Source organism: Pollachius pollachius (genome assembly GCF_949987615.1).
Source record: "Pollachius pollachius genome assembly, chromosome: 7".
NCBI classification, from domain to species: domain Eukaryota; kingdom Metazoa; phylum Chordata; class Actinopteri; order Gadiformes; family Gadidae; genus Pollachius; species Pollachius pollachius.
In genome coordinates, this window is record NC_136940.1 from 10,003,203 (window position 1) to 10,027,965 (window position 24,763).

Sequence of the window (24,763 nt, forward strand, 5' to 3'; positions counted from 1 at the left end):
TGTGTTTGTGTGCACGTGTCGGTTTTTGCATGTTCCCATAGCACATCTGGGGGCCTGTTCTTGCTAATCTTAGAATCGCTTTCGCAATCCTGCCTGATTTTAATTAGTCCACTTATTCTTCTTTTAAGGGACCCTTTCCTTTTGGCTGCTGTTCTCTCTCACTGTCTTGTCTCTGACTCTCGGTATCTGTGTGACTACTCCCCTACTCCTGTTATAAGCTGTAATTGTGTGTTTTTTCATGTCCTGGGGACCGGCCACGGGGTCTTTCTAGCCTGGGTCGAATGACTTGAGAGAGAGAGAGAGAGATAGATGGATAGATATAATATTTGGCCTGTTAAGCCCTCTGAGACTGTAATGGTGATTTAGGGATACAAATACAATTGAATTGAACTTGCTGCACTGAAATCGTGCTGATATGAACAGTGTTTCTTCTTTAATATTTGCTTTGGAAAATGAAGTGGTGTCACTGGGATTTAAAAACATAATCCTCCATAACCAAGCAGAATATATATATATATTTTTAAGGCATGTCGATGATGGTACACCGTTTCATGAAGAGAAAAATACCTTCTGTTGCTAAACTACATCATTGTGTTGTCTCTTGATTAGGCTAGGCTGATGGCTATGCAATGGAAGAACTTGGTTTAAATATCAACCTCTTCAAATAGTTCAAACCCCAGCAATGGATGTATACATTATTCCCTATTTCAATGTTCCCCATACCCTTGCATTGTCTCCTCCTCTCTTGTGAGGATTTCTTTTGGCAAGAAGGCCATGTATTTTTGGTAAAAATCTCAGTTGGAGTGCATAAGTAGAACAATCTTTTTTCGAATGTGGTGAGCCATATTCTAGTGTGGTGCCATTTTCTTTTTTTTATTTATTTTTTTTTTTTTTCACGTTTGTGGAAAAGAAGCCCAGAACATAATGTGTGGGAGAGGGAACGGGAGAAGAGCTCATGAGCGGCGATAGCACAGAGTGAAACGTTTTTACGAGTCCATTTGAGCAAGTGACTTTTTTTTTTTCTATTTTTCAAACATTGCACCCCAAACAGCCATAAAGATGAGCAGTGAGATACTGCAGTGTTCGAAACACTCCCTCTCTGGTCTTGCGTCTCTTCTCCTGCACCGCCTCATATCACTCACCTCACCTCGTGAAAACATCCGGGTCTAGGTCGACTGGCTGGGGGACCGTTGCACCATGAAAGCCTCCCCTAACCAGCCTCCCATGTAGGGATGAGCTCTGGGTGAATGGGGCCAAAATATCAACCCTGGTTAATAGAATATTAGACACACATGACATTGCCTGCAACTCAGTTGTTATTTTTTGAGACTGCTCAAAAAATAAACGATGGTATTTGAAAAACTGAACGATGGTATTTCGGCTATTGTGTGTTTGGTTAGCTTATGACTTTCATGCGCTCATACTTTGTGGAGATATACCTTCTCCCTTTTCTCGTTTTCTTTTTTTAAAGTATAGATTGTCCCTTAATTTTGAATGTTTGTGACGCTTGACAGAGCCTGACACGGCCATCTACTGACCAGCCATTGTTCTACATTAGGTGGTGAGGTGTCTTGTGTGTCTTACTCTGTTTGTCAGGTTGAGGCCTGCGCTGCCTCCCGATTCAGTGTCTCACGACAAGGCCCTGGGGCCCAACTGACAACACCTCCTGGGAAACAAGCTATGTCTGTGCTCTCGTACATCATTGTGAAGCTGAGGGGGAAAACTTTGTGTTCTTTTAGCAGGGGAGGAGGAAAAGAGCTGAAGATAAGGCTGATTAGTTCTTGGCACCATACATTTGACCTATTGATATGCTTTTCCAGCCAGGCCTGACAACTGTTTGGCTATAGATTTTGGAGAAGGCATGTATCTGATCAAGCCCTGATTAGGCATAGAGGACTCTAGCGTCGTTATTCACTCTACTCTCTAATGAGACATTAACTACCAGACTCTCTCTCTCACTCTCGCTCTCTCTGGAGTCATCCCCAGGCTTTAAACGATATGAACAATTATGAACAATATGCAGTACACATACCTGTTTGGGTATTTGCGCATGTAGGTCATGCGTTGCAAGGAAATTTTATCTTATCACAGCACTGAGATCACTCTGGTGATCCCTGACCTCGAGCTTGCCAATATCTGCCCCCGAGTGTGCGAGACGGTAGTTGGGTAAGCTTGTTTTGTTCAATATGAAACTAATCTGCAGTGACCCCAGGCATGTGATAAAACATACAGGGGAAGAATAGTGCAAAGGAAAAAAGGGACTCGCAAGTGTTTTACTGCTGGTCAGATGCGGCACCGTGACCGAGTGATTACATGTGAACGGGGGGAAAAACATTGTTTGTACTGTATCATCGGCTTAAGAAGTGTGTGTGTGTGTCCGTCTGTATTTTTCTGGCTGTGTCGAACCCCTTCTGGAGGAAACCCAGTACCAGGGCACCATGCCTCTTCTGGATGAGTTGGAAGAAAACCAAAACAAGTTTAGCATTGTCATATTTCTTGTGTCTCGATAAGGCAACGCACTGTAACAGTCACTCACTCGCATAGCAATAATGACGCCCTTGCATAGTTTTCGACATGGCACACAACACCATTAACGACCTAAAATATATCTCTGTAGTAAATACGCATCGATTAAGGCAAACCAAACCTCAGGGTTCCTTCAGTATGTGTAAAGGCTGTTTGACACGGTAGACCAGGGTCCGGCCCCTCTTTCTCTAGGAAGTGGTATTGACTCTCATCACCAAAGACTATTGTAGCGGCCTTGATGTGCCTGGTGGGAGGCGCACAGACCGTCTACATGCGGCCATGGCATTTTATACCCGCCGTTTGATCATCGTTGGTCAACGTTCTCCTAGAGGACTAGAGGACCAGGGGGGCCACTAGAGGACCGGGGTGGGGCGAACTAGAGGGGCACTACAGGGCCACTAGAGGAGCACTAGTGGACGAGAAACTCAAAGCATGAAAGACTGCAGTTGGTGGTTATTGTATGTATTTCCGGAAGGAAAGGTTCTCAGTGTTGTTGTTGTTGTAGTAGTTCATTCAAATCTAATTAGTTTGCTCCTTACACTTTCTGTGCCGGCATGCGTAGGGAGTCGGTAAGGTGTTTGTACGGGCGGGAACCACATGACCTGTTCTCAAATTATATGATGAGTAAACAACCACAGGCATCCTGACATCCTGCAAAATTCTCCAATCACATCTCTGCTTTGGACTCGCGGTCCGTTGTGGAGCGTCAACATTCCAGAGTCACACGACACGGGAACAAATCGCTGTATGAGCCGGCTCCGCGTTTGCGTTGTTTTTGTTCTGCGCCATCTGCTCGCAGGTCACGCATGGTGACTATATATATGAGTTTGAAGTGTTGAGTTCTGACTGTGACCCAGCGGCCTCAGGGACTCGTAGAGGAAGAGATAGACATCCTATCGGTTTCCTCTTAACGTCATCGTTCCCACTCCACTCCTGACCACTATTGTTTTCCGGTCCTTTTCCTGTTAACTGGTTGTGTGAGGGAATGACCCTGACTGTTAGCATGCTGCTTCCTCTCCTCTCCTCCTCCCTCACTCCCTCCCTTCCTTTTCTTTTTTTCTTTCTTGAAAGTTTCTGTCACTGGCTCACAGTTCCACACTTATTATTCCACACAAATCAAGAGAGAAAGACACAGAGAGACAGACACAGAGAGACAGACACAGAGAGACAGACACAGAGAGACAGACACAGAGAGACAGAGAGACAGACACAGAGAGACAGACACAGAGAGACAGACACAGCCAGACAGACAGCCAGACAGACAGACACAGAGAGACAGACACAGAGAGACAGAGAGACAGACACAGAGAGACAGACACAGAGAGACAGACACAGAGAGACAGACACAGAGAGACAGACACAGAGAGACAGAGAGACAGACACAGAGAGACAGACACAGAGAGACAGACACAGCCAGACAGACAGCCAGACAGACAGACACAGAGAGACAGACACAGAGAGACAGAGAGACAGACACAGAGAGACAGACACAGAGAGACAGACACAGAGAGACAGACACAGAGAGACAGACACAGCCAGACAGACAGCCAGACAGACAGACAGACAGATGGACAGACAGATGGCTACACCAGACAGACAGACGGCCAGACGGCTACACCAGACAGACAGACAGACAGCTACACCAGACAGACAGAGAGACGGACAGACGGCTACACCAGACAGACAGACAGACGGACAGACGGCTACACCAGACAGACAGACAGACGGACAGACGGCTACACCAGACAGACAGACAGACGGCTACACCAGACAGACAGACAGACGGCTACACCAGACAGACAGACAGACAGACAGACAGACAGCTACACGTGACAGACTGCCTCCCTGCAACCAAGCCACTACTCAGCAGCTTGGCAGACTCATTTCTGGTACAGAGGACTTTGAGCCAACCGCCTGCATTTAGAACAGTTGGACTGTTAAGAGATGTGTGTCTGCGTTCACCCCAAGCTGTGTTTCTTGTTCTGGACTGTGTTGTGGTATTCTGCGGGAAAATGTGCAGCGGGGTATTCCAGGGATGGTGGAGCTTTGTCCGTTATGGCACTGAGGGACTGGAGAGGACGTGCAAGCGTGTGCTTAAACAGAAGGCATGGCCTGAGTGCTCAATATCACCCAGGGAGTTGTGTGGGATACAGGGAGATAAGGAGAGGGATTGAATAAGTGCACATGTGCTACAATAAACTGCCATCAAGGTCAAAATACTGTTATGGTGGGATCCAGTGGTCATTTGCATAAAGTGTTTATGTAGACTAAATTTGTTTTGGATAACTAAAGTCGTCTTCTTTGTCTGCAACTTTGCAAATGTCAACGCGGATGTATAGAATTGGTTGTCTGTACTAGCATGTTTGGTGGAGGGTTCAGTAGGCACCTCTGTCTGGGTTTAGCTGTTCTGATTATGGCATTCATTTTGATATGGTTTAAGTATCTGCATGGCGTTTGCAACAATAAGGTCAGTAGTTCAATCAGTTCAGACGGTGTGAATGACACCGTACAGTTCAATTACTGTAATTCACAGTGAATGGGAATTGCTGCAATTAATCTTTCTTACATCCAGTCCCCAGACAGAAACGGATAAGTGATTGCCCAGTAGTAATACATTATTGGTCAGTCACTGATGAATCTACAGTCAAGCATCCACAGAGCTGTTCATGTCAGATGCTTTCAAAGATTCAAAGCACCCCTGGGCTATTTCTGCATAACCGCATTGACATATGGGTGTTAATATTAATAAGCCAATGGATCAATGCATCAGGCGGGAGAATACAGCCGGTTTATTTTTTCATTGGTTCTTCATTACAATGAATATCCTCCCCTTGGAGAGGAGGTATTTATGGGAGACGTGTCGTCTGTTAAAATGACCCAGTCCCATTGCCCCATTTGATGGGTATTAAATATCAAAGAGCCATGAGCGTAATGATGATTCTGTTTTGATCAGGGTCCACATTTGAATTGGCTGCCTCACTTGAAAGCGCACATGTGGCACTCTTTATTTATCTATATTAATTAAAATGACTGGTCACTAAATGACAGAGACTCGGACCTGCGGCTTGAGACTTCCATAGAAACCCTCTGGGTTCCGAAAAGGCGTAACCTTACTCTGGGTGCTGCAGGGGTCATATTGGACGCATCGGCATCTTTGATATTTCCTTTTTATTTACTTTAGAAAAGTTATTTTAGGCTGCTGCTGTACTCCCTGAGTTGCAGGTGTTTATTTATACCCACCTCTATTCCTACACCCCTACTTCCTGTCACAAGTCTTAATAATTGCATACTGGTGGTGTGGAACTGGCTTGCTCCAGCCCCTGTGCCTTTCGGCGACAGTTGGAACATCAGCGGCATGTTAAGTGATCGAGGGAACTGTGAAGAGGCTGTTGGCTCAGCCATGTTAAGAAACACACACACACACACACACACACACACACACACACACACACACACACACACACACACACACACACACACACACACACACACACACACACACACACACACACACACACACACACACACACACACACACACGCGTGTGTGTCTGCTGAGTGACAGCAGCTTGTATTGACCTGCTGTCGGGGACAGACCTGCAGACACATGCTGTGTGACCGTGTGTACGTGCAGGCCATCATGGAGTGTTTGTTATTAGCCTGGCCCACCTTAGATCAAGCTCAATGTGCTGTTCTCCCTGGTGGCCTGGCGGTAGCCCTGGAGGCCAGTATGGGCGGGGGGGAGAAAGAGAGATGGGGAACAATGATCCTGAATACCTTCTTTAGTTGAAGCCTGCTTAACATCTTAAGCTGCCAGTTTAAAATTGAATGACTGCCAAACCACTGTTGTTCTAGGTGTTATACCACCGCTGTAAAATGTGTTTAAACACTGTGGTCACTGGTAACTGGTAGTGTTTCCCACGGCTGTACTACCAGGTATTTAAGCACTGTTGTACCAGAAGGTGTTTTCCATCATCTAGAACAAAATTCCCATAGAGAGAGGATATCTCTTTGGTGGTGTTCCCGATTACACAGGAGCATATAGAAATCAAAAGTCCATCACTGATCATATTAAAATGGTAATGTATAAAACACTGTAAATACGGTTGCATCCCCCTTACCCATGCTCCTTTTATTTAGCCCAATTAAATGCCTCTAGTGTGTGTGTGTGTGTGTGTGTGTGTGTGTGTGTGTGTGTGTGTGTGTGTGTGTGTGTGTGTGTGTGTGTGTGTGTGTGTTAGAAGTGAATTAATAGCCTTTTCATTGTTATGTGGACCATGTTTAACAATAGCGTGCTTTAATCAAACGAGTTTCAACAGCAGGCTGTTGACCACTGCCGTAGATGGCAGGGTCCTGTACCCCTTAATTAGGGGGTCACAAACCCTCCATCTCGCCGCCACAATCCACCAATGTCAATTGCATGTGTGATGTGGGCTTATTCTGGAATCTTAAGGATCCAAAGGAGAGCCTGAATCATGGACGCAGTAAGCCCACGCTTCTTGGCATGAATATCTATCTTCAGCCAGACAAAATGGGTTGCATCTAAGAAGTATATTTGTCTTATTGAATTTGACATTAGTTGTTAAACCTCACCATGGCCTGTCTAAATGTCTGTGTGGTCGGCCGTGAAGTTAAACATGGCCCTGCCTAGCCCCACGTCAAAAGGCAAAAGCCTTCAGTGTCTTCTCTTCATTTATTTTGGAAAACAGTTTAAAACAACACTCAGAGTGCATAGATGTGCATTACAAACCACAAATAATATGTTGATTTATACTGTTGCGGCTTCCTAAGCATCTCCTGCTATTACAAATCAAATCCCGGACAATCATGACTGAAACCTCTTGAAACCTCTTGTCGTGTCCGTAATACCCATTTTTGAAACGTGTCAGGCCCAGGGCCAGCCGGGTGCTATGTTCTAAGCGTGCCTCATTCCAACCTTTTGATGCTAGTGAGTGTGTTCATGGCATGGTTCGCTTGGGTGTCCAGAAGAGGAGTGGTTGGGTTGAGGGTTGGGGGGGAGGTTAGTTGATCTCTGTAAATGTCACTTCCCTCGCTGCTCTGCTCAACACACTGACCCACTTTAGCTTCCCGGTGCTGGCGCATCTGCGGCACGCGTTTACAAATGCATGAGGCATTACGGCCCGCCGTCAGTCCGATCTGCATGCATGAGCGTGCGTGGGCCATGCACATGGCGGCGCACATGCACTATTTTTGGGGATGGAGACAGGATAGCCATCAAGTCTTGGAAGTCTCTTATTAGCCATACCTAAACCACAGGTCCCGGTCATTCCTCCCCTGTTAAAGGGAAACACAAGAACAGATTACACGGCAGTGCTTGCTTAGTGGCTGGGGACAACGACTCCCTAAAGCCTATCTCTGGCTTTACTCTGAAACCGTTTTAAACATAATGCATCATGGGACATGACCACCATGTCTAGTGGTGGCTGGTCTTGCTTGGAGTGGGAGGGGAAGGAGTCGTGTGGTGGGAGAAGAGGGAGAGAAGTGGGGTGTACTGTGTGAGCGTTTTCTATCCAGTAAAAGCGTCCGAGACAGGCCCGCGGTGCCAGTAGAACACTGAACCCTCCACCCCTAAGCACACAGTCGCAGTGTGTTGACCTTTCCCTGCGCAGACGTCTATCACAGAAATGGAAGTACGTTGGAAACTCTGTTCAGCGTAGCAAAAGGAGATCCAGGACACACCTGCCAAGCTAAACAGACATAAAACCCTTGTTCTGTTTATGTTCGCTCGCATGATGCTTTTTCGGCCTCTCGCTGGGACTGAGCACGAACGTCTGGATAATGATCTGTACACATGAAAAGCAAACGGGTTTAAGGTCTGTTTTGGCCGAGGGTATGAGTGCTCGTGTGTTTCTTTTTTAACCCCACGATCCTGCTTCTCACAGACGCCCAAACAGGTCACCTCATCCACATGGAGCCGTTACACCTCCCGCTTGGACCGGGTCCAATTAGAAAGGCTGTTGGAAGAGAGAGTGGCGGGGTGGGGAGGATTGTTTGAGAATGGCTGCCGCTGATGCTGTATTCCTGCTCTATTAGAGCAGGAGTATCCGACTTGTCACGCAATCTTTGTAGACCAGCCAACCCTATGATCTAAATCCTACTGTGTGCTCAACAACAATGAAGAGCTTGCAGGGTGAGGGCCCCAGCAGTAGGCTCAGCACTAGCGACCGAGGCTGGTTCTGCAGTCGCTCTCTTTTGTCTTTCAGCTGCAGCATGTCAATGTCAAAAAACGGCTCAGGGAGGGAGGGAGGGAGTCGGGCTGATGTGTGGAACTGGCTTCGCAGGGGGATAATTTGACAGAACTGAGCCATATAATGAGTCAGATGCAGCCTGAAGGCACTTCCACCAGTCGACAAGCCCCGGCATGAAGGTCTCACCTGTGAGTGGTCTCCCACCATTCATCTTTTCATCCATTCAACCGTTGGTTCTTTTGTTTTATCAAGAAGCAAGGTCGGGTCTTAGAGACCATAGCCCGTTTCAGCATTCCTGGTGTTCCCAGGCAGGCCCCAACACCCAACACCACCCTGCAAGTGCTCTCCGGGGATTTCGTACAGCCCCTCTTGTGAACAGGGTGTGCTGAAAAGTGTGTGTGCATTAGAAACATTAGAAAAGATTGTGTGTGCGTCTGGTGAGCAAGCATGTGCGATTATGTCACCTAACATAGCCCTTTTAACCCGGAAACCCCTCCAGGAATGGCTGAGATGCTGAACGTAATTTTCTGATCAGGAATAGCCCATTAAGTGGAAGCTACAGATCGGCTCTCTCTTAAGCTTTAGTGAATGTTGGTTTCAGTTTGCCCTAGCGAGAGTTTGTTAAAGGTCCAGTCAAAGAAGTCAAAGCAGAGAGACGAATGCTGATGCCAGCCAGGATTAGCCGCTCAGACGGCCAGCAGACAGGCAAAAAAAGATAAAGGTGCTTACCTTTTTGGTGCAGGTAAGCAGCTCAAAGCTGCTTGCTGCAGGACACAGCAGACATGAAAACCCCAAATGATAAACTTAGCCTTCTCCTAGCACGTCCGGCCCTGTCATTTGCAGTCAGCTGTAGCCACATTCAAGCTTTTCGAATCATGTCCTTTGCAGTCGATTGTTGTGGTTTAGGTTGTGTATATGTGTTTTAGAGAGAACATTTTAACATGAATTTCTTTTTGATGTTCACTGGGATTTTATTTTCATTCTACATATTTTTCATCTTCTGGCAGTCCGCTCTACACTAGGTCCTGGCGCTCACTTTTATTCCCAAACCAAGTGAGACATCTAGTGGTCAAGGTCTAATATGCATCTAATGAGTGGTGGGGAAATAGAGTAGCCACGTTGACCCTTTCCATATCCACTTTCTCTGTTTTGTAGGGCAGGCTGTTTATTTGGATTATCCAACATACCTTCTCGCATGCGTTTGTTTTGAGTTGTAGTTCCCCTTGAATCAATTATTTTGGGTGAACTTCTTTACAGGGTGTTCAGCATACCAAACAACTTCTGCATATTGTTCAGGAACTCTTGTAATCCAATCTTTTGTCGGATATCATGATAACATACACGTCTAGTTTTTGGATTGGGTGAGCAACTGTATGCTAACTACCACATGGTCAACTGCATACCTAAGCTATGGGTTCAAGAATAGCTCAACACGTGAATGTTAACTCATGTCAACTGTTTTTGAGTTCAGTTTAAGCGGCCAGTTTAACTTGTTTTGTGTGTGTGGTTTGTTTGTTCAGTGGATCTGGTTAAATGTGGAGGTGTTACAAGACTCGTGTTTTTTATGCCACTGAGCTCATCGCCGACCAGGCTCACCCAAACACACATGATCTAGGAGGCACCTCTCATGAGGAGTGACAATAAGCCTGCATGGGCACCATACGGCACAGCTAGGATCTGAAGCTGCTGCCTAGGCCATGGTCACATGCTTTATTCTCCCTAGCAACCGCCATTCCTTTTCTGCAATTTGTGAAGTTTTCCAGGACTTGTTCCAGATCGTACGGTAATCTTGAAAAATACATGCTATCAGGTGTGTGTGTGTGTGTGTGTGTGTGTGTGTGTGTGTGTGTGTGTGTGTGTGTGTGTGTGTGTGTGTGGGCTTTCCTTGTGCTCAGATGAATCATCATGAATCCTCTTCCTGTCTCTCTTCCTCTTTTTTACCCTCCCTCTATCTCTCAAACAGACAGCAAGACTGAAGCGGAGGAGAAGCCCAGGATTAAAGAGGCCGCACGGAGGTGGGGAGGCCAGCCAAACGCTACAGCATCATGCGCCTGATCTGACACACAACCAGTAAGCACCGCCTCAGCTGTCCCAGTTCGTTGAGTGAGCTTGTGTGAGCTAGGCTTTTCATTTTTGAGAAATGCAATCGCTTTCTAGGCTGAAATCTGCTAGTCGAGGACTATATTTTTAAATGGCCCACTTGGTTCTGGGCATGCACAGAACATAGGCACGTTGAACAATTTTTTTTTTGTGAAATGCGTCACTTCTGCCTCTGCAGCGCCTGCTTTATAATTGAAGTGTTGGACTGCTACCCTTCAAACCCCGAACAAACCCCTGTATTCAGATTATACATGCGTTACTCTGTGATTGATTGAGCCCATTGTTTGTAAATCCTCGCAGAACATTTTGTGTCACTGACAGGTTGGTGCCTTGGTCCAGCATTCTCGAGCACAAACACAGACCTTTGTGACATACTAATGATGACAAGCAATTATAATGTGTAAAGAATTTAACAAGAGCTAGAAGTTCAGGTTGAAACGGCACATAGTATCTGAATGTGTGCTTTTCCCTCCCATTTCCTTTAAACATCCTGCAACACCTCAGGGATCCAAACTAACTTTTTTTACTAGGAGCACTGTGGCCCCTAACTGAAAATTTTAGGGGCATAACTAGAAACTTTAGCGGCACACCGTAAATAAACATGCAAATGGGATTTTCTCATTTTCTTTCACTGTATTACTAATACATATTTTGAAAATAGATAGAAATCATAATTTGCGGTTTCTAAGTCTGTGTCACATTTTAGTGTGATTCTAATCTATACCAACTTTCCACGCGTGCGTGCATTCGTTCAACGAGCACGGAAACGACAGTATCCCGGGAGTGCGCCCGCTTGTCATGCCGCTTGACAGGACGCTGCTCCCGCTTGCCCCTCCATTGAGAATGCAGCAGGCGCGGCAAACGCCTCCCTTGTGAAAAGTCCTTTATGGCACATAAGTCCTGACCGGGTTCGGGTACCCGACGGGTGACCCGCACAATTGGGGTGAAAAATAATGTAGGTATACTGTGTCGTACGCTTGCTGCGGTGCGGGTCGGACGCCAGAACAGCGCGGGTTTTGTGATTGCGAGCGAGACTTATCCGGTGCTGGATATGTTATTCAGGAGCGGAGGAGTGAACTAAAACCGTCCACAGTGGGTGATGTGCTTTTTTTGAACAGTAATCCAAAACACCAGGCCAAACACAACATAGTGTTATTCCCCGGCATTCCATCTAATGTGTCTAATTTTCCTTCGGGTGCGGGTCGGGCGTCGATATCAATTTATAGTGGGTCGGGTCGGGTGCGGAATGTAATTCGCGCTACTGTCAGAGACTCGGAACACGGGTCGGATGCGGTTTTAAGTATTGTGGGTGCGGGTTTGCAAAATAAGACCCGTGCAGGGCTCTGGCACTGGCACACTAGCCGCGGGTCCGAAGAACGAGTCAATAGTTTGCTCACAGAGATGTTTACGCACGCTCGATATTTAATCTCTAGGACCCTCCCCCTCCAGACATTAGCTACGAACAGTGGCCATTCCCTATCCTTCTCACACTCATTGGCCTGCCACAGATTCCAGATTCGTTGACGCGCTCCTCCCCCGTTTAACGTGTAAACACAAAAAAAAAAAAGGTTAAATTTACTGGTTGCACACGTGCGACCAGATGTAAAATTCAGTTGCACACTCCCTTTTTGGTCGCAAAATGCGACCATTTGGTCGCAGTCTGGAACCCTGCACCTGCTTGTGTAATGTTTAATTGCTTACCGGTAATGGTTTAATTTCTTAGTCTGTGCAAGGATACAGAAGTCTGCAGTAAGACAGCTTGTAAGTGCATACTACTGTCCTCTCTGAGCAAGTGCTACATTTTGGTTTTGTAGAGTGCAAAGAGTCTTGTAGTCATTATGTCATAGTAGTTTCGTATTTCCGTATTTCATCATCAAAGCTCCTCAGAATATTGTTCATTGTATAACGCAATTACGCATTGCCCGCACAAACCAAAGCCAAAATAGAAAAACAGAATATTAAAGGTAGGGACTTGGTGTCACTGATAGAGTATGTATGACATCTGTGTTCATGTGGGTCTTCCCGGGGCTATGTTTTCATCCCACATCATAAGGCAGTTCCCTAAGGCACTGGCAGTGGCTTTGAACCTGAAGTACATCCCTTGGGGCTGCACTGTGGCTGCATGAGATAGGGAAACTAGAGGAGACATTCCCCTGAATTCCCCTAAAATGGAAACTAATTTAAGAATTGAAAATATTTTTAGTGAATGAAAACCATTTCCCTTGGCCTTGTATCTGCTGTAAATGTCACATTCTATCCATATTTAAATTGCACATGTGCCTGACCCTCAAATGCAGTAAAGGGCAGCTTTGGCCTTGACTGTGTGGTGGGTTTTTCCAAATGTAATTAACATTTCTGCATCCTCAGCAGACAGCTGTCTGGTTCATTTAATCCCAACAGAGGTGGCTGTGTGGTCAATGGAAGCACCGCTCACTGCATGATTTATGTGTCATGCTGTTATTGTGCCATAGCAATGTTATTCGTTACTGCTGTGCCTGGGTCAGGTATGGCTTAAACAACATTGACAATTTTTGGAACTTAAAGTGAAATGACCCCACGGACCCACCCGCCTGTGGTGTCAGATGTTCTAACTGTTGTTTTAAAAGACACCAGGCCCTGTGTGTGTGTGTGTGTGTGTGTGTGTGTGTGTGTGTGTGTGTGTGTGTGTAAACAAGATCTTAATGAGGGGGAATAATGGATATAAAGTAAGGGATTATGAGGTGTGTTATTAAGTAATTCTGAAATGTATATCTAATTAACCTTCAGCACCACTTGGAGATCTCGTCACCTCCAGATCACCACGTGTTCCTCCCCTCTTTACCATGGGGTGGTGCTGCAGACAACCGCTGTGTGAAGAGGTGTTCCATGCTCTAAAGCCTTGATATTAAATGGTGTGTATGTTTGTTCCTCCGTCCAGAGGGCCAGGTGGGCTTTGCTGCAACAGAGGATGAAGAGCGGTCTCCTGCGCTAAAGCTAGATGGTGTGGGAATGATGGATGTCCCCAATGGCCAATCGGTGGTTAGCACAGCAGCTGCCACCATCTCTGAGGTGTGTGTCCCTCCCACCTTTTCCACATCCAAAGTGTTGCCCCTGGTGCTAAATCATATGCTGTCTTTGCCTTGTGTTTTACTTTTTTTTGTGTGTGCGTGTGTTTCTTCTTCTTTCTTCTTCTTTTTCCAGAGGAGCATCAGCTCAGAGTCTCTCAGTGATAAGGGTTCAGAGCTGAAGAAGAGCTTTGACGCGGTCGTGTTTGATGTTTTAAAGGTCACACCAGAGGAATACGCAGTAAGTGCACCACTGACGGGAGCGATGCTGTGTCGTATGTTTCCCATGCCTTGAAAGGAGCGGAGTCGGAAGGAGACTCTTTGAGTTTACTTATAAAAATGTACAGTTAAACTGGACGCAATAACCTGAATTTGCTCACAAAAACCACACAAATCTAATCTAATAGAGTTTTTAATGTAGGATATTATTCAGATTGTTTGTTATAATCGATAACTGAGTGGTATGGGTTATGAATATAGACCAAGGCGTTGCTTAGGAATCAATCAACGTTGTGTACAAGTGAGATTATATTATATTTTTTACTATTCTATGATCATTGCAAAAATACTCCACACATGATTATGCGTCTAACAGCAGCAGCATGCAGTAGAAATAATATAATAACATAACATGATATCTGTATAATTACTGGTGAGTGTAATTTATGGATGAGTAGAAAGTGTGCTGTGGGAAGTCTTAGCATGTAAAGACAACATAAAGCCAAATGGCTAAACCCATAATGTAGAAAGCCAAAACCATAACGTAGAAAACCAAAAAGATCTATCAGCTCAGCCCACTTGCTCCCTGGACGTTAAACCCACCAGAGATGGAAGGATTCTGGTGAAACTCGGTCACAGTTTGGATCAGTTATAATTGATGATGCTTGCCAGCACCAAGCTGGCCCTGGTATATATTCCTGCGATGGGCAGGAGAACAGTTTCTTTGATTTACTTTATCAAACTTTAACTCAACTTTTTTCTTTCTTTTTTAGCTCGTTGCTTAAAAACCAAGTCTGAAAGTTAATATTCAACTGTTACAATTCTAATGGAATAAAGACAAATTGCTTCATTAAATGTTAAATTTCTTATTTTTGGTTTACTGTGCTCAGTGTAACTGGCCACCAGGAGGCGCCCTTTGTCCTTGGTTTTTGTTTTGGCTGAGGAAGGCCATCTTCTTTTACACAGACGTCTGAGATGAAATAACCTTACTCAGAACGGATTTAAAAAAATACAAATGTAAACTGGAAATATAAAATGCCACTGGTCTCCTCACAGCGTTTTGTTTAACAAATCCCCTGTAAGTGAGGTTAGGACTGTGGCAGGAGCCCTTCCTGAACAGGAAGGGCCTCTGCCACATACTGTACTGAACCCAAGTATGTGGCAATGTTTGCTTCCCATTACGTCTCCGGCAGACAAAATTAACTTTTCCAACTGCATAAACAATTGCACGCTTTACAGACAACATGAACAACCAAATATATTGTAGGAAAAATGTAAACCCTAATTGCTCTTGTTGACCTGTGCCAGATGAATTGCTTCATGATGTCTCTGGAAACTTCCAGTCCAGTTAGGAGCCTGTTTGATCCGACCTGAGTGCCGTGGCTCTCACAGCTGTTGTGTCTTGTGTTCCTCAGGGCCAGATTACACTCATGGATGCCCCGGTGTTCATCGCCATCCAGCCAGAGGTAAGGGGTGTGTGTGTGTGTGTGTGTGTGTGTGTGTGTGTGTGTGTGTGTTCGTTCCCCTGCCCCAGTCTAAAGTCTATTTTTAAATGATATGTATGATGGCCATTAGTGTTGCCTTTTCTCTCTCCCCCACGCATCATTCCTATTTTATTTATATTTATTTATGGTAGCATTCTTACTCCCCATCAGCAAAAATTTTAATCAATCCCAACCACATTTACCCAGTCATCAGTGAGCTTTTTTATTTTATTGGTGCTCTGAATTACTTTGTTTTGTCTTTAGAAGTGGAAAAAAGCGCCGGGACTATATTCTCCTAAAAGCTTTTACCAGGGCTGTGTATTTCAACAATGAAGCGGCTTCCTTTGAAACCTGAACTTTTTCAACCAAGAAATGTGCTTTTGGCTGAAAGTGGTGCTACGTTAAATTGATTGTCCGCCATTTGAGCTGGAACGAGAGCAACAATCTGCGGGGAGGAATGAAGTCAATCTGCGGAGAATCATGGTTCGAGAGCTTACTTCTATGGAAGTTGTACAGTACGTCATTCGTCAATGTACGCTCAAAGGTTTTTCACATTTTTTGAATATTCACTCGTTAAGTAGCGAGGAGGTGGAGCTTTGCCACATTAAAAGCATTACGGTACGTTTCAAACAAAGATCAAAGATCAAATGAAGAAGCGGTTCAACCAATTGAGGTCTGTTGAAACGTTATCACTATATCAAGCCCCTACAAAACGTTGGCATCTCAATGGAATCAATGGAATGTTACAAGCAGACGTTCTTTCTGAGTGATTTATTGAATCCCAACATGACGTCATTTTCACGTCATGTCAAACTACAATGACTGGAATGAAAATTTGCAATCATTTAAAGACGTTTTTTCAGGAGACGAACCTGAGGCATCTTCAAGATCTGGGAAATATAAAAGAGTGGAGACACAAGATTTTTTCTGTGTGTTCATCCGATAGAGGTGCTGACAAAGGCTTCTGAAGAAGGGTTCTGTGTGTTCAGTACACCGGGGTTTCATGGCCTAGAGACAAACATTTTCTTCCTGCTGTCCAAGGGTTTGTCTCCTGCGAGGGACGTTAACAAAGAATACCTGACCTAACAAACCACGTTCTGCCGATTCCATCAGTGGGCGCCCATCACACCCAAGCAAAGGAAGGGAAAACGGGTGCACGGATGGATGGACAGATGGATAGGTAGATAGACCTATTAAGGCGGTCGAGGCATGACCTGCTTGACGGAGTCCTTCCCAAGGCATTGTGTCATTCTGTGTTTTTGACAGGGTATTTGTCCTGTATAATGTGTGTAAGTCATTTATGTAGGTGCTTTTTTCTATTGATATTAAGATTCTTTATGGCACATATTTTTATAAACCAAATGGAACCAAAGAATATGACATGTCTGGCGATAGATTTGTTTATATGGGGTTTCTAGTGATGTGATAGCACTGAAGATGACCTTTTGTTTTTGTACAGTCTAATCCCTACTTTCCCATCTACTTCTGTTTTTTTATATTATTATTTTCCATTGCGTATTGTTTTGAGGCTATTGTGGAGGCGTCATACGCCTCCAGAATACCTCAATGTATTGTGTAGTCCAGACACCCCTCCGGGCACTCTCGACAAGATTACATCTGAATTACTTGGATGTCTTGCATAATCGAAAGCCACACAAGGGTCTTCCCAACAGATGTCTTTCAAGTTTTACCGGTCTGCGGTTAACTAAAGTTAAAATTGATGATTGATGTTTCCATGTTGTATCCAAACCTGTTCTTCAATGTCAGCAAGGCAATAATTAAAATGTTTCTTTCCGTGAGAGTTGCCAGCTACAGCTGCCATTTTTATCGTCTGGTTTGATTCAGTGTTTTGTTGTTATGTTGGAAATGTACAACACAATGACTCTATTGACCTGTTATCTAAGGTATAATAAGTAAAAATCAAGTTGTGAGTTGGCCCTGTGGCTGATGTTGTAAAAAGTGTCTGTCTTGTCTCCATAAGCACATTATAACCATTTAATGTAGAGCGTGTGTGTGTGTGTGTGTGTGTGTGTGTGTGTGTGTGTGTGTGTGTGTGTGTGTGTGTGTGTGTGTGTGTGTGTGTGTGTGTGGTGAAAATCAATGAAAAATCCCCCTATGTGCACTGATACAAGGCATATGGCTTAGGAATTGGGAATGCGTACAGTAGTCTACCTGGTTGCATGAGAGAACAATTTTGGCTGTCTTTATGCCATTGATGGAGCTTTTTGACGAGGAGCAAAACCTTTGAAAGGATGAAACCAGTCTGGGGGAAGAAACCGTCGTAACTGTCCCTCCTGGGTTCACTAAAACATTCATAACCAATATAATTTGGTTCAATAACTTCATTGTATCAATACTCCCGAGGAGAATTTAGCTTGCGCTTGCAAATGCAACATGTGTAAACAATGGCAATATAGAGCACCTAAATGCTCTCTGTTTAAGTGAAGGACGTGTATCATCCTCTAAAACATCCCATTCCCATGTATTCAGAGGGCCGGGTCGGTTCGTGCATTGCCTCCATATAGGTGACCCTGCCTTCACTCTGCTTCACATGTCGCATAGTTCATAGCTTACAGTAGAAGTTCAGACTTTGGCCTACATCGTAGTGTTATGCAAGTAACATAACCCTGCTTCATGTCCAATGGTGGGAAGTGAAGGGGAACTGGTGGTGTCCTTCTGAGCCAAAGACATTACATGCTCCCCCTCAGCGTTTCTCAAGAGTGTGAGATCAGGAAGAGGTGTGGGCGGGGAGATACTAATCTGTTAAACAGAAAACGTAACACGTTTGATCCCATCCTGTCTTCAGCAGTCTGGCGAGACAGATGGAGACTCCAGCAGGAGATCTGTCCCGTCCCACACGGTGATGGAGAACACAGATCCTTCGTGTTATGCTCCTTCATTCACCCCGTCGGTATTGTAAAGTCAGACTGAACCCCTGAATGTATTTCCTGCTGATAACCATGGCAAGTTAGGCTGAATGTTTTTTAACTATACTACACTTATCTGACCACAGCGATCCCGTACAGCATGAGGGTCATATGAATTGACGAGCAGTGATACTGCGATTTGATTTAAAAAAAAAAAAAAAAAAAAAAAAAAAAAATCTGACCTAACTGATCTGGCTCAGTCTAGTTTTGGGGTCATTTGAAAGTAAGGCTTTCCTATTGCGAGACCAACAGTACAGGAGATGACTACTATTTCTCTTGGCTTTGGGTGTATATACTGATAACGTCTTTACTGAGCGGTGGAGAGGAGGAAGTAAATAGATGTGAAGGAAAAGGATTGTGTTCCCTTTTGTTTTTCAGGCTGGGGTCATAACAACAGCCCTAAAAACAGCCGGAGACATAAAGCACAAAGTATGTCTTGCAGGCACAAGCCTAGCAGGTCTTGCCTTTGTAGTTAAACTCTTGGCTGTTCTGCTTTTATGTTCCATTAAGAAGTGTGCTCGTTCCTCGTAGCTCTAAAATGACCAAACATCTTTGTTTGATCACTGAAAGGAACGAGAAATACTCACTCACGCATACTCCTATTTTGAACGAAGCGGGTCACCAATGTCAATTGCAGCTGGAACGCTTCAGAGATGCTGCGTGGTCTACATCCTGTTCTTCAGTTTGACCAAAAAAATTAAATAGTCGTCATCTTGTTGTACGTGAACACGGGTATTGCGTGTTAAAGGTTGTGTCAATGTTTCCTTAACAGCGTTGACGTGTGGGCGATGCGTACGTCCTGATATGCGGTTATGAAATGCACTGGGATTCATTAGCACATGCTGCTACACTCACGGTGTGATCATACCAACCTGGTTTTGGGCTTCAACATTCGTCTTGAATGACTTAAACCTCACCTTTATTATGGAGTTCTCCTTCCTTAGGGCTGAGGTTGACTGGGACTGGACTGCAGCTCTGTGTGTCGTAATGCCAGCGGTCTTTGCTCAGAGGAGCACGTACAAATTTAGTGCAAGGGCACACACGGCATTGTGCAGATTTTCCATTACTCACTCACTTACTCTATCACTCAATCAATCACTCACTCACTTACTCACTCTCATTTTGTGGTGTTCCTTTCTTCCTGCCTCCACTCTTTATCAGTTCTGTCATGGCCTGCGGTCTCGCCTTAGTAGTCACATGGACCCTCAATGCCAGTTTTCCATGTAGACATTAGAAAGATTAAATGCCTGCGGTATCTCTGATAGGATTATCTAGATCTGCGATCAAGCTGTAATTGGCTAGTCAAACGTAAAGCAGGCAATTGACACACAGTGTCAATGAAGTAGCCTTATGCTAGCAGCCCTAATCTGCGGTGTGTGGCGTTGACAGCATATCTCTGGTCCAGCGGGGTACAGGCTACACGGACCCCTTACTGGGGCCGCTGTCATAGTTCCTCTTTTTTTCAAGTGGGCCTGTGTTCTTTAGTGCCTCCAGTGTGAAATTAAACTTTAAAGTCAAAGGAAATAAATTGAATAAACTTCTCTGGGATTTTGCCCAGGCTGGATCAGCTCACTGCTATTTCATCACACTAACTGCATCTGCTCGCGGTTGTTTTGCCTGGCAACACTTTAATAGTTTAATAGAAGCTTTAGGTCCTATCATGTTCAGGAAACATTTAAGTAACAGACATTAAATCGAATCATTGTTTAAATATCCAATGATCCTGCTAGGATTATTAAACTACATTTTATGAACGATAAGTATCCATTGATTGTCTGCAGAGGCAGTGTTGAAGTAAAAACAAGTACTGCTAAGTCTCATACCCAATGATCGAGCGTTAATCTAGGTCATGTATAGTCTCACAAATCAGACTTTAGAGTCGTTTCCAAAGTCTGACAGCAGACAAGGTAAAATCTGGGTGAACAGGGCGTTTCCCCGTCTTTTTCTTCGTATTGGTTCTTTGACCAATCATGTTGCTTGAGGCGGTGATCTGTAAGCGTGTGATTGGAGAACACAAACTCGGCCAGGATTAGTAGAAATAAAAGTTTCCTCAATGGTTTCAAATTACGACCATGTAGACTGGCCACTGTAGAAATACTTATTAAAATACTCTTCTGAAAGCTTCATCCACTCGCAGGAATTACTTTCCCTTCTGTAGAATATCTCTGTGATGAAAAAAATCAGCATGGTATAACCTTGTTCCTTGTTTCCGGCCCATTCTCTCTGCCGTCTCCCCCAAAAGCTGCAACATACTAGGACTGCTGGATGCCAGATTAGGCTGTACAGAACCTTATCCTGATCCACCATATTATGACTTTTAATCCCTTATCATTAGCTCAGACAAAATGTAACCACTGTTAACTGAGTTTATTTGCGATGTGGAGTTACTTGTTTTTACTTTCAAGATCTGGCAACAATGCCTCTTTTGATAAAATCAATCGGACACCACGTACTGCATAGGTCAATTGTTACTGACAGTTTGTATGATGTGGGGAACGTCATACTGAGGACTGTCTAAATAAAGGGTGGCTTGGTCTTGCCCTCCAAGGCTCAGGAGAATATGCGTGGAAACATAAATAAATAGACAGGATTTCTGGGTGGCTCTGGTGAGAGGCGGTCGTGTCTCCTAGCGACGCGTTTGATTGGCAAAGCTGCGGCAGTCTGGAGAGTCAGGCATTGTTGACGTTGGGAGGTAAGACGTGACGCGGAGAGCAGTGTGTGACTGTAGGTGGTCAGGTAGTGGTCTGACCCGAGAGACGCACACGTATACACGTATGTCGACACGGGCCACTCTCACTGGGATGGGGTGTCTTGTGGGCAGTGTGGGAGGAAGATTGGTTTTGCGGTCGACGGGAAGGAGGAAGATGTATGTATCTATTTCAGTAAGGCTGACGTCATATAAACAAGATGTTCTTAAGAAGCATTGATGTCTGCCCGAATTCGTTACAGACGGCCCGCCGGCTGCACTGTTTTCCTTTATTCCCTCTCATGTGCCCTGACTCATACCAGGGCACCGTACCTCCCACGGATGCAGCTTGACAGGCCAAAGGCTCCCCCCAAATGCCCTGTTTTTCTTCTTCTTTCCTCTGTTCCCGCCCTACCCTCATCCAGAAAGGCATCACACTCACCAGCCCTCTGAAGTCAGCCTCAAACATCTGTGTTTGATGTGCAACTTCCTTCGCCCTAATGGACTGCGACTAACACACACACACACACACACACACACACACACACACACACACACACACACACACACACACTGAATTAACCATTTCCGCATGGAACTGCTCCTCTTATTGTGGTCTTATGAGCAGCTGGTGGAGGGTGTTTGGCTCAGACAGAGGGTCCCAGAGCGGGTATTGTGCTGTGGGGAGCCTTACTCGGTCATTCACAACGCGGCCAGACGTCGGTCGGTCGGGCTGGCAGGCTGTGCGAGGGAGGGTTGCACAACGTTTTTCCTACTGTTACGTCAATGTCCCTGGCCTGGAAGGGGCCCGCCGGGTCCAAGGGAGGGTCCAGGTTCCCTCGCAAGTTCTGTGTGGTCTCGGTCGCGTCTGCACAGAGCCCGAGACCCACCAGCCCAGACCTGTCCAGCTTAGCATGTTAATAGCCATTTATGTCACTGAAACGTATGTTGGATTTGTGGCTTTGCATGTCTGCAAGCAATTCTCAGGAATCATTTGAATTGTAACTCATAAAAAGTGGCAGTAGTAGTTCTTCTTATTTGATAAAGAACTGTTTTCAGTTTTACCGTTTTGGATTTATTTGAATATCGAGGCAAACCTGTAATACCTTGGGTATTTCTTTGGTACTCTAGGTGGATTTTGAAAGCAGACTTTCTCTTGATGGATCATCTGTTCAGTGTCTTTTTTGCATTGTTTTTCATGGCTTAGCCCACCATACTCTGCTCCTTCTACTGTTTTTCAGCCCTGCAGGATAACAATGATCACCGTTCCCCTATTTGCTGAAACTAATCACGTATTGCAAATTATCTTCCTTATTGCTGATGATCATTTTATCAAGGGTGGCAGTGCTCCTGGATGTTTGAAAGCAGCATATCCAGCACATCCCTTTCAGGCTTTTGGCAGATTTTATTATCCAATTCGTAATGATGAATTGTATTGCCCAAAGGAAGGGGAATAAAACGTCCTCGTCTGCTTACCTCACTATTATTATTTTCATTTGATGGTGTCTTTTGTGCCAAATATTTGCTGTCAATAAAATCTCTTTTTGAGCAGCCGTTAGTATCAGGATCTCCTCAAGCCTTTTCTAATAGGATCTCCCAACGGGGAGACCCATGCTGAGACTGAATGCACTCTATGGATAAAAGTATGCACCAGATGGCATTTAGTGAATTATATTTATTACTCATTTTGTTAGGCATTGCATGCAACAATCTTGTAGTCTGCTTGCTGGCTTACCAAACCATAGTGATTATTTTGTCCATTTACGCACAAAGTAAAATTTAATACAATACTTAAAACTGTGAATGCCTAGGAATGCATCTTTTTGTGGGAAAGTATGTAAACCACGTTAATTCCAACATGACTTCGTTATTTATCTTATCGTCAATGGCAATAAATCATAAGCTGGGCAGTAAAAATTGATCCGCCGATTTGTTTTTAAGAGAATTCCATACTTTGTCGGGCTCCAATATTTTCTCTGCATGACCAAAAATGTCTCCCTGTTTGCAGGAGTTGTCGAGCTGTGGCTGGAATAAGAAGGAGAAGCACAGCTCTGCACCCAACGCTGTAGCCTTCACGCGCAGGTTCAACCAGGTGAGAGAGGGACACAGACGCACACACCCCTAATGGGGCTAAATGAAGTCCACACGCCTTACATATGATGTACTGGCCCACCGCCCTACAGTTAATATTGTGACCCCTAAATGGGGGTCTTTCCCGGAAGGAGGCGCTAAGGGAGACTTCCCTTCGGGGATGTTGCAAAATGTGCAGCACTTGGCACAAACCGTCGGAAAGACCACATATTGTATTTCCCTCATCTCCCTCACCCCCTAACCTCGAAGTACCAAATCATCAACCGAGCGCTCCGAGAGATCTGTGTTGTAAAGACTTGGCTGCGGTCATGGCAGCGCTCAGAAGGGCTTCCCACTGGGAACCTGATGTGTCGGACATCTTGGCTTCAAGCCCCCTAGTAACCGCCGCTGCTCTCCGTTAGTCACAGAGACACCACAGGCGAGGAAAGCGCCGCTCTTCGACAAACACACAGTCCTGGGCTGACCTCCTGGTGTTAGATTGGGGGGGTTTGATAGACGAAGTGTGTGTGTGTCTGTGTGTGTGTGTGTGTGTGTGTGTGTGTGTGTGGCAGCATGTTCTCTGGGGGCCCCTTCGACATCGTGAACAGCGAGGTCCAGGGCATGATGTCATGTGCATGACGATACCCTTTCGTCTCAGTCCAATTGTTTTTTTCCAGGCCTGCTTTAAAGACCAGCCTCACTGCCTTCCAGTATAAATATCAGATGATTTAGCAAGAATGTGTGGCTGTGGAAACTTTCCCCACAAAGCCATGTATAGCAGATCCCAAACGGCGATTCAAGATGTTAGCTACACACATTTGGGCGGTTATGGGCCAAGGAAAATGAACCGTTTTTGAATAATGGGACTTGGGACGTTTCACGAATAAGGGATCCAGACAGGCTGCTACCATGAACTGAGGCCGTTTCCTCATCCATCCCTTAGAGTTTTGATGGCAACGCATTCTGAAATCTAACAGAGCACAAGAGAACTGGCTAGTTGGTTTAGCAGGCATCAAGACGAGAGAAGAATTCTTCAGCATTTCATCAGTCCATCTGTCTTTTTTTTTTTTTGCAAAAAAGTCCCTTTCAGGAGACAGGAGCATAATTGACCGGACATATCACTCTTCGGGTAGCCTGCACATTCTTCATTAATAACTGTTAGCGAGTCTTTAACATAATTTTTTTACAATCCTGTAGGAGTATGGGATTTTGGTATGATGCATTCTACACCTGTATATGAATTCACATTGTGGTATTAGTCATATTCATTTTGATAATGGGCTTATAACAATATGATGGTCGATGAAACTAAACATTTCTAGAGGTGATTCAGCTGTGCCTCAATGTGTCTTAGGCAAGTTATTTATTCCCCGGTTTGTTGATGACCTTTGGGCAACAAACCCCTAAAATTGAACAGAGATTTCAATTCCACATAACACCAGAGGAAATGGACGGGAACCATCTTGTCTTCCTTTTGCTAGAATTTAGTCTGAGTTGTT

General features: G+C 44.9%; 1 protein-coding gene across 2 annotated transcripts in view; it reads left to right on the forward strand.

The window, feature by feature from the left end:
- The window catches only part of ralgps2 (Ral GEF with PH domain and SH3 binding motif 2), a 67,954-nt gene that overhangs the window by 5,983 nt on the left and 37,208 nt on the right, over positions 1-24,763 (forward strand). For both annotated transcript variants that reach the window (XM_079739176.1, XM_079739177.1), the window contains exons 2-6: positions 10,698-10,804; positions 13,752-13,882; positions 14,015-14,119; positions 15,513-15,563; positions 23,203-23,286. In XM_079739176.1, the coding sequence (XP_079595302.1) occupies positions 13,823-13,882; positions 14,015-14,119; positions 15,513-15,563; positions 23,203-23,286 (300 nt within the window). In that variant the 5' untranslated portion in view covers positions 10,698-10,804; positions 13,752-13,822. The remainder of the gene's footprint in view (positions 1-10,697; positions 10,805-13,751; positions 13,883-14,014; positions 14,120-15,512; positions 15,564-23,202; positions 23,287-24,763) is intronic.